The following is a 16,462-nucleotide window of genomic DNA, read 5'->3' as shown; positions in this document are numbered from 1 at the left end:
AAATATATATATATATATATATATATATATATATATATATATATATATATATATATATATATATATATATATATATATATATATATATATATTAAAGGTAAAAAAGGATATATGCAGTGTTATCTTCATTTTAGATAGAATATTTTTTTTCTTGTTTTCCTCGTCTAAAAACTATGTGCGTCTTATGGTCAGGTGCGTCTTATGGTGCGAAAAATACGGTATTTAGCTGAATATTCTTACAGTGGACAAATCCATATTGGAGGTCCAAAAGCAGACACAATAAGTTGGCTGCCACTTATTTTACGAATCACATGTAGCTATATATCAAGTAGTCACCTTGATATCTGTATCTTCCACTTCAAAATGCTGGTGACCTCATCACCATGACATACCACAAAATCTCATTGCATGGAAGTTGCCAAAGGAAGGAAATAATTATTATTCAACCTCGGTGAATTATCTTTTCATGTTAACACTCATGGAGCTAGAGTAAAGGTTATTTGTTTGGCAACTCCTTGTTCTGGTTTATGGGTTTTACCCGGCTGACTAGCTCTCTGAAATGGCCACAGATTGAATCAGAAGAGCAGCTAATGCTGGTTCAGTAGAGCAAGCAAGGTTAGCATTCAGTGACCAATACAGATTAAGCAAAATAGGTAATGTTTCCGCCCAATGATATACAGGTAGTCCTCAACTTATACCAGTGGTGGCGAACCTATGGCACACGTGCCAGAGGTGGCACTCAGAGCCCTTTATGTGGGCACACGTGCTATCGCCCCAGCCCCGCGGCCCCCTGCAGCCCCCTCCTCACCAGCAGCCCCCCCGGAGGAGAGTTGCCCCTGGGTACGGCCCGCATGGAGCAGCGCAGCCAAGGACATGGCAGCCGGGCAGCAGGGACAAGACTCCGTCCTCGCGCCCCGTCGTGCACAGATGATGTTGCAGGGTGTGGGCGGAGGGCGTGGCTGCCATGGCGCTGCAGGGCCGCCTGGGCGATCTGCGACGGGCCATGGAGGCGGTGGGTGGCCCTGCGTGCGGGTGGGGCAGAGAGCGGGTGGGGGCGGAGCAGGTAGGGCGGGAGGCGGAGCGGGGGCGGGGGGGGGCAGGTTTTGGGCACTCGGTCTCTAAAAGGTTCGCCATCACTGACTTATACAATTGAGCCCAAAATTTATGTTGCTAAGCGAGACATTTGTTAAATGAATTTTGCCCCATTTTATGACCTTTCCCGCTATAGTTGTTAAGTGAATCACTGCAGTTGTTAAGTTAGTAACACGGTTGTTAAGTGAATCTGGCTTCCCCATTGACTTTGCTTGTCAGAAGGTTGCAAAAGGGGATCACATGATCTTGGGACACTGCGACTGTCATAATTACGAACCAGTTGACAAGCATCTGACTTTTGATCATGTGACCCTGGGGATGCTGCAATAGTTGTAAGTCTGAAAAATGGTTATAAGTCACTTTTCTCTGTTGTAACTTCGAATGGTCACTAAATGAACTGTTGTAAGTCGAGGACCAGCTGAACATCATTTTCAGGACAGTCCAATCTAAAGATGCCTCTCGGCATGTTTATGCAACACACCGATTTTTCAGCTGGTGGTGCCCGCAGTTCATTTTCGTGCTTCTGCTTTCAGACAGCCTTTGCTATTTTTACTATGTCATTACAGGTAGCCCTCAACTTACGATCATTCGTTTAGCGGCCATTTGAAGTTACAACAGCATTGAAAAAAGTGACTAACAACTGATCCTCACACTTAGGACTATCGAGGCATCCCCATAGTCACATAATCAAAATATGGGTGCTTGGCATCTGGCACAGTTGGAAGGGATGTTGGGGGTCTTCTAGTCGAACCCCCTGCTTAAGTAGGAGGCCCCATACCATTTCAGACAAGTGGCTGTCCAGTCTTTTCTTAAAAACCTCCAGTGTTGGAGCACCCACAACTTCCTGAGGCAAGTTGTTCCACTGATTCATTGTTCTAACTGTCAGGAAATTTCTCCTGGCATATATTTAGCAATAGAATAGAATAATTATAATAACTTTATTGTCACTTTGAATGTACATTAAAATGAAATTTCGTTGCATTCAGCTCTCAAAGTGTCGCCACCTGCGATATACACTACATAAATATGACAAAAATAAATACAGAATTATGCATATACCCACATATATTATATGTCACAGAGAAGCAACAGTCTAGTTCGGGTTATGTATACATGTACATAGCGAGAAAAACGAATCTTGCGAGTTTACCAGACAGATGGCATAGGAAACAAGGCTATTACAGAATCAGGTACATAGCAATAGCAATAGCACTTAGACTTATATACTGCCTCACAGTGCTTTACAGCCCTCTCTAAGCAGTTTACAGACTCATCATATTGCCCCCCAAAATCTGTATCCTCATTTTACTGACCTCAGAAGGATGGAAGGGTGAGTCAACCTTGAGCCAGTGAGAATCGAACTGCTGGCAGTCAGCAGAATTAGCCCGCAATACTGCATTCTAACCACAGCGCCACCACCTGCTCTTTAGGATGCTTGCAGCTCCCCTGGGTCACATGAGCGCCATTTGCGACCTTTCCAGCTGACTTCCTACAAGCAAAGTCAAAGGGAGAAGCTGGATTCGCTTAACAACTACAGTGATTTGCTTAACAACTGCGGCAAAAAAGGTCATAAGATCAGGCATGACTTCCTTAATGACAGACGTTCCGATCCAATTGTGGTTGTACACTGAGGACTATCTGTATAGGAATAATTCACTATCCTACCTCCATTACTGTCATCGGGCTTCTCCTGCTCCTTTTTGAAAAATAGATGTTCAGGAGCAGGTGTCTCCAAACTTGGTCCTTTTATGACTTGTGGACTTCAACTCCCAGAATTCCTCAGCTAGGCACGCTGTTTGAAGTTTGAAGACCCCTGTTCAAGAGCATTGATTCTCTGCTGCCTTCCTCTCTTGTAGGCCTTCCGTGCTTTTCAGCTTTCAGCCTCTTCGATTTTGAGGCTCCTGTGATTTTCCTCGGGGAGAAAACTGACCAGTTTGGCTATCGCGTTATCCAGACAAGATCCGGTGGCACTTCCTGGTGAGGCTGGAGCTGATTACGTTAAGAACATTGATCGCTGTTTTTGTTGAAGTGATCTGCAGGTCTCAACTATTAATTCTAAAATAATATTTAAATATTAATTCTAAAACATTATTTCACATCCCTTTAGGTTGGTAGTGAGCGCTCCCTTTGCAAGCAATCGGACAGGTTCCCTTTTCCGATGCTCATACGATACACAGAAATGCCAACCAATTGTCCTCAACCGTAAGTGCAAACTAAAATACATTTGTGATTTTCCCACATATGGATTTTTTTTCCATTTTATTTTAAGAAAAGAGAGTTTCTTAGAGTACACTGGCATTGACAGCTTAAACTGGTTTTACATAAGTTACTGGGTTCACATAGGTCCCTAAGCCATAATATAGTTTGATTTTTGTTAGCATATTACATGAAAGTATTTTAGTTTCTATATTATAGATTAGCAGGTCAGTGAGCCCAGTTTATCGTGATTTGTCACCAAACCATGATTAAGTAAAAAAATGAATTATTGCAATTTAGGAATCCAGTCTAACTGTAGTCTTAGGAATTGTATTTTATGAGGTAATTCTATTAGGACTCCAAGTCTAATTTTCTCAGTCTCCTCTCCTCCAAGGACAGGGAATTATTGTAATATGATCTTATGGTGGGAATAAATTTCAAAAAATAGGAAAGACTACTAGATGCTCTCACAGGAAGTAGGACACAATGATTTTTATGATTATTTCCTGTGCTATTAATTAACCACACATTGTTATTTCTGTTTTAATTTTTTCTGTATATATTTTTGCTACCTTTACAATCAATTTGGAGAATGTCAGTTATTGGTCAGATTAGAAATATAATAGTAAAATCATTTTTAGAAAGTACATTCTTAGGCATTAGCATTTGATTTGAGCAATTTCTGACATTAATGCACTGCAGTGCACATGTGGGTGTGGGTCCTCGCGTCTGCTCTGCACATTCCTTCCAAAATCTCTTAGCCAGACAAAGTTGCAGAATGCATTTGAGCCACAAATAAGACCAACAAAATCCATCAGGAGATATTCTTTATTTTTTAAAGGCTATCTTGGTTAGACGTGTGTGTGTGAATGTGATAAGTCTGTGAAATAGAGACAAGTAGAATAACAGAATAACAGAGTTGAAAGGGACCTTGGAGGTCTTCTAGTCCAACCCCCTGCTCTATTTTTTCAGATGCCAAAGACATTCCTAGAATATCCTTGGGTGTTTCGTTGGCTGCTGATGAAGCATCTGAATCCAAAATAATGGTAAGTAAGACTCAAGCAGAATTTAAAAAGACAAACTAAGCACAATAAAAATATTAGTATGAATCCTAGAATCTATGTTGGTTTGCAGAGACTGTAAGCCCATTGCTCAGAGAGGCTTAGCTGCTCTGGGGGTATAATGGAGAATTCTTGTTGACTCTGCTGAAGATTACAAGAGCTATTTGTGTTGACTCCTCCTACACACAGGCCTGTGGTCCCACCTGGGAACGATGCTGTGGGCAACTCGATTATCTGAACGGCATCTGCTATATTCTGAATGACTTCGATGGAAATGTGAAGAAGATCCAGCCAGCTTTCCAAGGTCAAATGAGAAGATCACATTTACACATTAGGTTTGAAAGCTAGATTGTGCCAAGATCTTTGTTACTTGAGAGATTTTAAAAATGGCACCCAACTCTCTCACAAGCTAGCCAAGGCAAAATATTCTGCAAGGAATTCTTCTTCTCCTTGAGAGTAAAAATGACAATGATAGCACATTAAATAATTATCGGTGACCTCTTGTGACACCCACAATTTATTACTAGAGGTAGCTATCTCACTCTGGTTCCTACTCAAACCAACCATGATAAGAAACCAGGTAATCCTCAACCTACAGCCCACAATTGAGTCAAAAATTCCTGTTGCCAAGCGAGAAAGTTGTTAAGTGCCCCATTTACAACCTTTCTTGCCACAGTTGTTAAGTGAATCACTGCAGTTGTTAAGTTAGTAACACGTGGTTGTTAAGTGAATCTGACTTCCCCATTGCCTTTGCTTGTCAAAAGGTCACAAAAGGGGATCACCTGACATTGCAACCGTCATAAATATGTGTCAGTTGCCAAGCCTCTGAATTTTGACCATGGGGATGCTGCAACGGTCGTAAGTGTGAAAAACAGTTGTAAAGTCACTTTTTTCAGTGCTGTTGTAACTATGAATGGTCACTAAATGAACTGTTATAAGTCGAGGATTAGCTGTAGTCAAAGAAATAAAGGAGATGAATTAAGCATGCAATTCTGCTTCAGCAAAGATTACTTCACATTTTTCTTTGGTGTCTATCTAGGAGTGGTCTACTTGGCCTTTCAAATATACACAGTCTACAACTCCCATCATTCACAATGCTGCTTGGGGCTACTGCAAGGTGTTAGAAATGTTCCTTGTGGTATTTAAGTATTACTTTAGAGATAGAGATTCATTACAGGTAGTTCTGAAAGTACAACCGTGACTGAGACCATATTTTCCATTGCTTGGCAAGGTAGCTGTTAACGGAGTTGTACACAGTTTTACAAACCTTTTTTTGCCTCAGTTGTTAAGTTAATCGCTGCTGTAAGGACCCACCTCACTTTACATCTTAAGAATACAGAACTCTTGGAATATCTTTTCCAACAGGCATATTTATTAAGAGAAAATGATTGTAGGCGTACTAGACAGGATCTGAGGAATTCTCTCCCACCCTTCAATGTTTTAAGTGTTTTCAAGCAGCCCCCCACCCCACTGTTCTTCCGGGCGACGATCCTCCTTCTCTCTTTTCCCAGACTCCAGGCGCTGCATTGTCCCCCCCCCCCCTTTTCCCTTACTGCAGGCAAAAGGGAGACTTCAGTGAGGAGTAGATGAAAGGTTATGGCCATATTGTTATGGTCAGTCCTCTTGGTGAGAATCCACATTCAGTCCCTTTGAAGTTTAATGAAGGAAGTGAGAGCCATAAAACCCCTTTGCTCATCCCCCGTCCCCTTCGTAGTATGACAGAATCCAGAGAGAGCAGAAATGGGGTTTTCCATAGTCGATAACTAGAAATGAAATATAATTGGATTCTGACAGCTGCTGATGTTAAATGAACCAGGCAGTCAAGCAAATCCAGTTTCCCCCATTGACTTTGCTTATCGGAAGCCAGCTGGGAAATGGTTGCAAATGGCAATCACGTGACCCTGGAATGCTTAACTGTCACAAATTAATGCCTGAATTTTGATCACGTGACTGTGGGGATACCATGGCGGTCGTAAGTTTGAGGACTGGTTCCAAGTCATTTTTTTCAGTGCTGTTGTAGCAATAGCGATAGCACTTAGACTTATATACTGCTTCACAGTGCTTTACAGCCCTCTCTAAGCACTATACAGAGTCAGCAAATTGCCCCCAACAATCTGGCTCCTCCTTGGAAGGATGGAAGGCTGAGACAACCTTGAGCCGGTGAGAATCGAACTCCTGGAGTGAGCAGTGAGTTAGCTTGCAGTACTACATTCTAACCACTGCGCCACCACGGCTCTGTAACTTCAGACAGTCACTAAATGAAAGAGTGTAAGTCGAGGACTACCTGTATGTGAATCTCTTCACCGCTGAAACATCTCCTTCCAAAAGTTTTGGGGTTTTTTGAATGACTTTGGAAGGTATCAAGTAGTCTTTGAAATGCAAATCTTAAAAGTCTTCACCAGTTCTATACCTACCACATATAGTGGACTTTAGGGGACCATCATGCACAGATAAACAGGGAGAATGGTAACACGTCCCTCCAGGCTGTATCTTGGACATGGCTTGCAGAAATGTAATTATGAGTTAGGATAGAAGATAAAATATCCCTGATTTTAATCGACCAGTATCATAATGATAGCGTCATAATGACATGATAGCAGTGTTCCAATATCTAAGGGGCTGTCACAAAGAAGACGGGGTCAAGCTATTCTCCAGAGCACCTGACAGCAGGACAAGAAGGAATGGATGGAAACTAATCAAGGAGAGAACCAATATAAAAATAAGGAGAAATTTCCTCACAGTGAGAACAGTTAACCAATGGAACAGCTTGCTCTCATAAGTTGTGGGTGCTCCATCACTGGAGGTTTTTAAGAAAAGACTGGACAGCCACTTGTCTGAAATGGTATAGGGTTTCCTGCCTGAGCAGCGGGCTGGACTAGAAGATCTCCAAGGTCCCTTCCAACACTGTTATTCTGTTATAAACTTGAGCTGACGTTGATGTTAGCTTCCACTTGGGAAGTCATCATATGGAAAAAGGGGTTAAATACCTGAAATTTCCCTTAGATTCTGCTACCAAGCAGCGAGATCAATTTTCTTTGTAATGAGTGAAGAATATTTATTTGTTTGTTTTTTTGTTTGTTAAATTTCTATGCCAAATATGGGAAACCCAGAAAAATTTCCTCACCAACGTCTGGGAACTTGCTAGGTTTATTCAATCTCTCTTCCTTCTTGTCCATCCAGAGTGCGTCTTTGGTGTGGATGCTGTGATTTTATACAATGATTCTGGGAGCATTAAAGACCCCGACCTCCGCATCATGAAGGACTTCTTCCTGAACTTGATGGACTCGGTAGCTGGGGCACATGTACAGGTGAGAGCAACACTTGAAGCGTGTGGGGCCTGTGTGGCTGACAATTTCAACCGCTTTATGGAATAGCCACACGTTTTTTGGTTTAGAGCTGCTCTATGCCAGGGGTCTGCAACCTTGACGATTTTAAGACTTGTGGACTTCAGCTCCCAGAATTCCTCAGCCAGCTATGCTGACTGTGGAATTCTGGGAGCTGAAGTCCACAAGTCTTAAAGTCGTCAAGGTTGCAGACCCCTGCTCTATGCAACCCAATATTGGCTAGTTACATTCTGAGCCCAAATCTGAAGGGTAATTTTCAAAGCTATCAGAGTCTAATCTCCAATCATGGCTCTTCCTGTCCATGTGTGTGCGTGTGTGCGCGTGTGTGGTCTTCTATATAGGTACTCCTCTACTTACAACAGTTCATTTAGTGACCATTTGAAGTTACAACGGCAATGAAAAAAGTGTCTTATGACCATATTTCACACTTATGACCATTGCAGCATCCCCATGATCAGGTGATCAAATTTCAGATGCTTGGCAACCAGTTTGTATTTATGATGGTTTCACTGTCCTGGGGTCGTGTGATCCCCTTTTGCGAACTTCTGACAAGAAAAATCAATGGGGAGGCCAGATTCATTTAACAACTGTGTCACTAACTTAACAACTGTAGTGATTCACTTAACAGCGGTTGGAAGAAAGGTCATAAAATGGGGCAAAATTCACTTAACAAACATCACACTTAGCAACAGAAATTTTGGGCTCAATTGTGGTCATAAGTTGAGGACTACCTGTATTCCTCCCTCTCTTTTGAGGATGTGGTTAGGGGCCAATCTGTAAAGCAACTTTGATACTTACTGTGGCAATGACTTTAAATCTTTTTTTTTTTACACTTGGCATCGAGTCCTGGAAATGATTAGTCCAACACATCTGGTGGGTTGAGAATAATTGACCGCTACATGATTTCCTATACATACTGTGTGTGTATGTATGTATGTAAGTATGTATATATGTATGTATATGTGTGTATGTGTGTGTGTTTATTACATACACTAACACACACAAACATCTTTTTTCTCTTTCTGTCTCCAGTTTGCTGTGGTTCAGTACTCCTCTATATTCACGCTTGTTTTTGATTTCGCGACCTATAATAACACTAGAGAGAAGATTAAAGATCTTATCCACAACTTTGGTCATTTCAAAGGAGAAACCTACACCCCATCTGCTATTGTCCATGTGGTGTGAGTACCAGGGAAGGGAGGGAGGAAGGGATAAGTCTACGACGTGCCTTATAGACCCACTCAGTTGCGGTTCTATTTAAAGGGATAAAGTCTTCACAGTAAATCGTGGCATGAGCCCTCACAGCAAGAAACTGCTCATTGTCCTGACGGATGGCATCTCCAATGACAGAAGGACCACATTTAAAGAGGCAACAGAAGCTGCCAATAAAAAAGGGATAATCCGTTATGCCGTTGGGGTATGCAGGGAAAAGGGGTTGAGACAGTGGTTCTAGATCAACTTTTCCCAGTCTTGACCATTTCCAGATGAGTGGACTTTAACTCCCAGAATTCTCATCACTGGCCACACTGGTTGTGGATCCTAAAATTCCTCAGCCAACATGGCCACTGAAGAACATTCTGGTACTTGAAGTCACACATTTGGAAGTTGCCATGGTTGGAACTACTGCTCTAGATGGACCACAAAGTACTTATGGGAATTTGTAGTGGCACACTATAGACAGAGACAGGAGTTCTCTAGTCATTGCCATCTTGTCAAGATCTGGTTTTATTAAAAATGAAACTTTGAGCATTCTTGTCACACTGGGCAAAAGCTAGCCAATGTTAGGAGCTTCTTTAAAGGGTTCAAGACAACGTTAAACAACCTGATGATCTCTAAGTATTTTACCCCTGCTGGTTAATCATTTTAGAAGTTGAAGTCTGTCTGGAGAACATCAGGTTGGGGAAAGTTGGCCTGAGAATTTTGGAAGCCCAAGAGCTTGTTTAAAGGACCAGACACACTGGCTAGCTAGGGAATTCTGGGAGTTGAAGTCCACATTTCTTAAAGTTACCAAGGTCGGGAAACCCTGCTCTAGTAGAATAGAGACGTCTCAGGAGTCAAAGTACATAGGACAGGTTAAATAATTTCGGCTTCTGAGGAAGAAAATGGCACAGATTATGCTGAGCTGAAATCAAACAAACTGTGTGTTGGTTTAGCAAGACATGAATCCAGGTTCTGAGGTTTACAAATGATAGTCTGTGGCAGAAATATAAAAAAAAATGTGATTCAGGGGTACTTGTGGCCCACCAACATCTGTTTAGTAGCTGTGAAACAATGGTCAAGTGTTGGAGAATTCTTTTTAATTTTTTATTTCTTCAAAGCTTGTGGAGAAGAGATTTCACTCCTCAAAAGCTTTGAAATCTCCCCCCAAACTGGGTCCCCTCACTCCACTTTTGGAGGATGACCCTTGATATGCTGCATGAGGCTTGGTGTGTCCCTCAAGCCTCTGGTAGTGTTGTGCTCCTGGTTTATGGCTTAAAACAGTGTTTCTCAACCTTAGCCATTTTAAGACAGGTGGACTTCAGCTCCCAAAATTCCACAGCCAACATGGCTGGCTGTAGAATTCTGGGAGTTGAAGTCCACCCATCTTAAAATGGTCAAGGTTGAGAAACCGTGGTAACATGTTTTGCAAACCCAACCACTGACTACTGGCTAAATCAAACCGCAGCTTAGTATGAAGGGGGGATCCACCCATTCTCACCCATGTTTGCCTATTGTTGGGCAGGATAGCAAAGTGGCTCTTTTTTTAAGTTATAAGACTAAAAGCAAGATAAGCAATATTTCTGCTTGACTTCTGACTTACCAAGGAAGACTATGGGAACAATGTATTAGTAGATTCATTGGAAGTCACTTTTAAGTCCGGGAAACATCCTGGATGAAATTGCCCTAACTGGTAGCTAGAAAGCAAAGGGAATATGGAGTTCTGGGAAGTTAGTACAAATTTGTTTTTACAGGTAGTCCTCAACTTACAACCATTCATTTAGTGATTGTTCAAAGTTACAACAGCATTGAAAAAAGTGACTTATGACCATTTATCGCACTTACGACTGTTGTAGCATCTCCCTGGTCATATGATAAAATTTCAATTGCTTGGCAACTAGCATTTATTTGCCGTGTTCTGGGAACCTTTTGCAACCTTCTGACAAGCAAAGTCAATAGGGAAGCCAGATTCAACAACCATGTCACTAACTTAACAACTGTAGTGATTCATTTAACACAGGGGTCTTCAAACTTGGCCCTTTTATGACTTGTGGACTTCAACTCCCAGAATTCTTCAGCCAGGCACGCTGATTTAACAACTGTGGCAAGAAAGGTCATACAATGGGGCAAAATTCACTTAACAACTATCTCGCTTAGTAACAGAAATTTGAGGCTCAATTGTGGTTGTAAGTCGAGGACTACCTGTATTATCCAGTGTGTGTATCTGTCATGGTTCCGACTAATGAAACATGGTTCCGACTAATGAAACACTTCAAAGAACTTCCAGGCTACCCTAAAAGCCTTTATTAACAGTGTAACAGATTGACGGCACTTCAGATAGATGGATGCCAGAATCTGAATTTCTCTTGCTTGCATCTAACTTTTCTTGCTAAACCCCTCCCTTATTTTGCAGTCATAAGTCACATCTTCCAATTAGCCCGGAGGGCAAAGATTCACTTCCGTTCCTTTTCCTGGGCTTTCCTTATAATTCTCCTCCCTTTCTCTGTCATCTGAATTAACTCTAAAAATACCAGACAGTTCTGTATATTTTGTCAAAGCAATAATATCCTATATTAACAGCGTTGACATCCGGCCCCCCTTACAAAAAGGACAGATCCTGTAATGTAAACAAAAGCATATGTTAAAGACTAGTTTTTGTTTTGTTGGGGTATTTCGCATGAAACGTTTTGACGAACCTGTCAGCTTTCACCTCACTGGATTTCACCCAGGTGGCTTCAGACAACAGGTACCCATTCCACTGTACTAGGTACTGCAATTTCCCTTTAAAAATTCTAGAGTCAAGAATACGTTTCACTTCATAGTGGGGCTGTCCCGCAACTAGGAAGGGCCCAGGTGCCTTCTTCGGGGGAGGTCTTAAAGTGGAGCCCTGATAAGGTTTCAACAAGCTGCAATGGAAGACTGGGTGAATTCTCCCTAAAAGTCTAGGGAGTTTTAGTTCTACGGTGACCGGATTGATGATCCTTACTATGGGGAAAGGCCCCAAGAATTTTGGTCCCAATTTCTTGCTGGGCAATTTGAGGCGTAAATATTTAGTTGACAAATAAACCTTTTCCCCAACTTGGAATGTTCTTTGGGGAGCCCTCTTTCTATCAGCCTGCTTTTTATAGGTTTCAAAAGTCTTTTTTAAAGCAGTTTTTGTGTTTCTCCAAACTTCTTCCCACCAGACACATTGGTCAAGTGTCTGGGAAGCGGAGGGCACCTGAGGGTATTCAGGTATTGGGCTGAACGCTTTTCCTGTGGCCACTCTGAAAGGCGTGTAGCCGGTGCTGCTGTGCACAGAATTATTGTACGCCACCTCTGCAAAAGGGAGGAGGTCAGTCCAGTTTGTCTGCTGGTAAGAAATGTAGCATCTAAGATATTGCTCCACCATTTTGTTACCGGATTCTGCAGCCCCATTGGTGGCAGGATGAAAAGCAGATGATAAACCTTGAGATGATCCAATTAATTTAAGAAAACTCCTCCAAAACTTCGCTGTGAACTGCACCTCCCTGTCCGAAATTATTCGCTTAGGGGCGCCATGCAGCCGGTAGATATGTTTCAGGAACAATTTGGCCAGTCGTTGGGCAGATGGGAGTCCTTTGCAGGCGATGAAATGAGCCTGCTTCGAGAACAGGTCTATCACAGTCCAGATGACAGTATTTCCTCTACTTTCAGGTAGGTCTACTATAAAGTCCATGGCTATTTCTTCCCAGGGTTGAGAAGGGTCTGCCACCGGCTGCAGCAACCCGGGGGTTTTCCCTGGGAGTCTTTTCATTGTGGCACATACAGTACAACTTTTTACATAGTTTTCCACATCCCGTTTCAGCCCTGGCCACCAAAATTGCCGGCGGGTGAGGTGTAGGGTTTTCAAATATCCAAAGTGTCCAGCCTGTTTTACATCATGGCTCTGGTTGAGAGCATTAAGATGGAGGACTTCTGGCAAATATAGTTTCCCCCCTTTGTAAGCCAAGCCATCCCTGCACGTTAGGGAGGTTTGATTATCTTTGAACCATTGATCGGTGAGGAGCTCTTGTTTTATTTTCTTTACCCCAGGGTCATCAGGATTGGGGACCCTGCGAGGCGTAAGTTGAGCGGCAGTTTGTGGATTGGGGATAATTGCCGGGATAGTGCATCAGCTAGGAAGTTTTTTCCTCCTGGTATGTACTTTAGAGTGAAGTTGAAGCGGTTAAAGTACTGTGCCCACCGCACTTGCTTTGGGGACAATTTGCAGGGAGTTTTCAGTGCTTCTAGATTTTTGTGATCTGTTCATACTTCAAATGGCACCTTGCTCCCTTCTAGATAGTGTCACCAGTTTAATAGCGCCCACCTAATCACGAAGGCCTCTTTCTCCCAGATTGCCCATCTCCGCTCACTTTCAGTAAATTTCTTAGAGGTGTAGGCGCAGGGTTGCAGGACCCCACTTTTGTTCTTTTGCAGTAACACAGCTCCAACTGCCACATCGCTAGCATCGGCTTGAATTACAAAGGGCTCCCCTGGGCAGGGGTGCTTTAGGACCGGTTCAGCAGCAAATAGTCTCTTTAACTTCTCAAAAGCTGTTTGACAGCCCATCGTCCATGCTAGTGGTTGGCCCGGTCGTGACTTCCCTCCTCCTTTGCCTGTTTTGAGTAGTTCTGTAAGGGGTAGGGCAATCTCGGCAAAAGAGGGGATGAATTGACGATAAAAGTTGGCAAAACCCAGAAAGCTCTGGAGCTGTTTGCGAGTTTTTGGGGCTGCCATTTGATTATACCTTTCACCTTGGCTGGATCCATTTCAATACCCTCGTTGGAAATTCTGTAGCCAAGATAATCTAATCGTGTCTGGTGAAATTCACATTTTGACAATTTGGCGTAAAGCTTGGCATTCAATAGTTTCTTTAACACTTCTCTCACCAGCTTTATGTGATCAGTCATATTCGTGCTGTATATCAGGATATCATCAAGATACACCAAAACCCCTTTGTACAAGTGATCATGTAGGACCTCATTAATCAACTGCATAAATACAGCTGGGGCCCCCTGTAGTCCAAATGGCATGACTTTGAACTGATAGCTCCCCATAGGACAGTTGAAGGCAGTTTTCCACTCGTCTCCCTCTTTTATTCTCACCCGGTAATATGCCTCTCTCAGGTCTAATTTAGTGAAGACACTCCCCTTAGCCAGATGGGTTAATAAGTCCTTTAGGAGGGGGAGGGGGTATTTGTTCTCCACACTTACAGCATTGAGACCCTTATAGTCCACACAGAGACGAAGAGACCCATCTTTTTTTTCCTTGAACAACACAGGGGCTCCCACGGTAGATTTGGCCCGTTCAATGAACCCCCTTGCTAGGTTTTTGTTCACGTATTGCTGCATCTCCTCCATTTCGAGGGGGAACATGGCATACATTCTCGGCCGTGGGAGTTTGGCTCCTGGCATCAGTTCGATGGAGCAGTCATTGGGTCTGTGAGGGGGCAGGGCATCGCATTTTTTTTCACTAAATGCCTCCGCCAGGTCCCGGTATTCATTGGGGATGAGTGGTTCACCTGGCGGCAGTGAGGCAGCCATGTGCGCTCGCTCATTGGGTGGCCTAAGGTGTCCCGCAACATTGGTTGAATCAGCGGGAGGTTTAGGTCCTATAGGTAGTCTCACAGTTCTCATTCCTTTCTGCCACCAGATAAACGGCTTCCATTTGTCCAACCAGGCTAGCCCTAGGATCACAGTCTCAGTCATTTTTGGAGCCACTAGGAAGCGAATAAACTCCCAGTGCGCACCTATTTCTAGGCGTAAGGGCTCAGTTAATTGTGTGACAAGTGTCCCTCCCATCAGGGAGCCATCGGCTTGCTCAAACCTCACAGGTTTGGAAAGCTGTTTTGCCCGTATGCCCATTTTCATGGCAAACGGCAGACTAATAATGCAGCAGGTGCATCCAGAATCAATTAGCACGTTTAAGTCCATTTGTGCCCCAGACTTAGGGATTATAAGTTTGGCGGCCAGTGAAAAAGGCGGGATTTGTCGACTCACCATAGGGTCATTCTCTCCTTCATCGTTGCTGTCAAAGGGTAGAGCAGGGGCGGGTCCACCTGGAGTCCCGGCGTCCTCTTGTGTGGGGGGTGTAATCTGGGCAACAGGTTCTTGCGTGACCTGGTTGGATTTTTCTCTCATTAGCCCTTGGGCAGGTTTCCTTCTCGTCGCTGGTTCCGGTCTGCTCTGCAGTTGGGGGTAGGGGACCGGACAGTTTGCTGCTCGATGTCCCTTCTGTCTGCACTGGAAACACTTAATTGACGGGCCTGCAGGTGGCCTGGGTCTTTCAGCCATTGCAGTAGTCAGAGGGTTTCGTGGGGGTGATTGTTGTTCGGGTTGCTCTGGCTGCTGCTCAGATTCAGGTGGGGGAGGCTTCTTATACCGGGCAAGCTGAACATCTAGCTTCACCACTGCCTGGTACCATTCTCGCAGCTGATCAGGTACTGCTCAATAGATGCAGGCCTGAGAGAGGTGATCGTCTAATCCCTCAATGAAGTGATGGATTAGGGACTGCTCTGGCCACCTCTCTATTTGACCTGCTATCTTGCGAAACTCTCGCACGTACTCCAGGGCAGGCCTGCCGGCTTGTTTTATTTTGTGGATTTGTTCTCTTGCTTTAAGACCAATAGATGGGTCCTCAAATCTTTCTCTCAGCCCTAGGAGGAAGAGGTGGGGGTCCTCCAATTCGGGGGCTTGCTCATTGTATAAATTGTTCAGCCATTCGGACGCTTCTCCCTCTAGACTGGATGCAATCACATCCACCATGGCCCCCGGGTCTGGGTAGAGATAGCCCCAGCAATTCAAATGAGAACGCACTTGATTGAGGAAAAAAACCAGCTTCTCTGGGTCCCCATCGAAGGTTGCTCTGAAAAGTGGTGCAATTATAGGCTGTTGGGGCCCCCACAGTGGCTGTTGCTGCTGGCCCCATCCTGGCTGCAGATTTATGCCCAGGGGTTGCATGTTTGGGCGCTGTGGCCAATCTCCTTGCTGTGGCCGTTCTCCCCCCAGCTGCTCATCTCCTGGCTTCTGTACCACCCCAGGCTGTTGCAAGGTCTCTATTAGCTGTGGCAAGTTTAGAGGTAGTGGAACATCTGCCTGCTGGGTTTGCCAGTCTCCCCATTGCTGCAGAGGCCTCAGACTGGGATTCCCTCTCTCTTCAGGGCTGGAGTCCCTGGCAGGGGAAGACAGGGTCTGAAAGGCTTTCTGATTTACAATAGAGGGGCTGCAAGCTTCCCTCAGCAGGAGTGGATTTCTGTCTCTCTCCTCTGGGGTTTGAAATATTTCCAGTAACTCACCCAGGCTTTGAGTGGCAGTTTGTCCATTCTCCATCCACCGACCTGCATTTGTCTGCCAAAATCCATCTTCCCACAGCATGCTGTCTGTTACTTCCCCCTCTGGGATATCAGCAGCTGCCGGGCTGTATTCAACAAACTCCCGTTTATCATGATAGATTGTCCTCCTCCTGAACTCTGTTACTCTCACTCCAGCCTAGGAGAAAGAGGTGGGGATAATGCATCCCCAGTTGTTTGAAAAGGTTTTTGATTCTGGCATGATGTCATGGTTCCGACTAATG

At 43.9% G+C, this 16,462-nt stretch overlaps 1 protein-coding gene across 1 annotated transcript in view; it reads left to right on the top strand.

The window, feature by feature from the left end:
- Positions 1 to 16,462, top strand: part of LOC114923350 (integrin alpha-D-like) — a gene marked incomplete at its 3' end in the record, with an annotated part of 88,392 nt that overhangs the window by 13,281 nt on the left and 58,649 nt on the right. The window contains 7 exon segments of the mRNA XM_029286189.1: positions 2,949 to 3,069; positions 3,200 to 3,294; positions 4,270 to 4,334; positions 4,539 to 4,653; positions 7,530 to 7,657; positions 8,726 to 8,874; positions 8,957 to 9,110. Coding sequence (XP_029142022.1) covers positions 2,949 to 3,069; positions 3,200 to 3,294; positions 4,270 to 4,334; positions 4,539 to 4,653; positions 7,530 to 7,657; positions 8,726 to 8,874; positions 8,957 to 9,110 — 827 coding nt within the window.

Source organism: Protobothrops mucrosquamatus, unplaced genomic scaffold (genome assembly GCF_001527695.2).
Source record: "Protobothrops mucrosquamatus isolate PMUCROS unplaced genomic scaffold, P.Mucros_1.0 scaffold3063, whole genome shotgun sequence".
Lineage (NCBI taxonomy): Eukaryota > Metazoa > Chordata > Lepidosauria > Squamata > Viperidae > Protobothrops > Protobothrops mucrosquamatus.
Note: the sequence above shows the minus strand (reverse complement) of the source record. Positions and strands in the feature narration are given on the sequence as shown.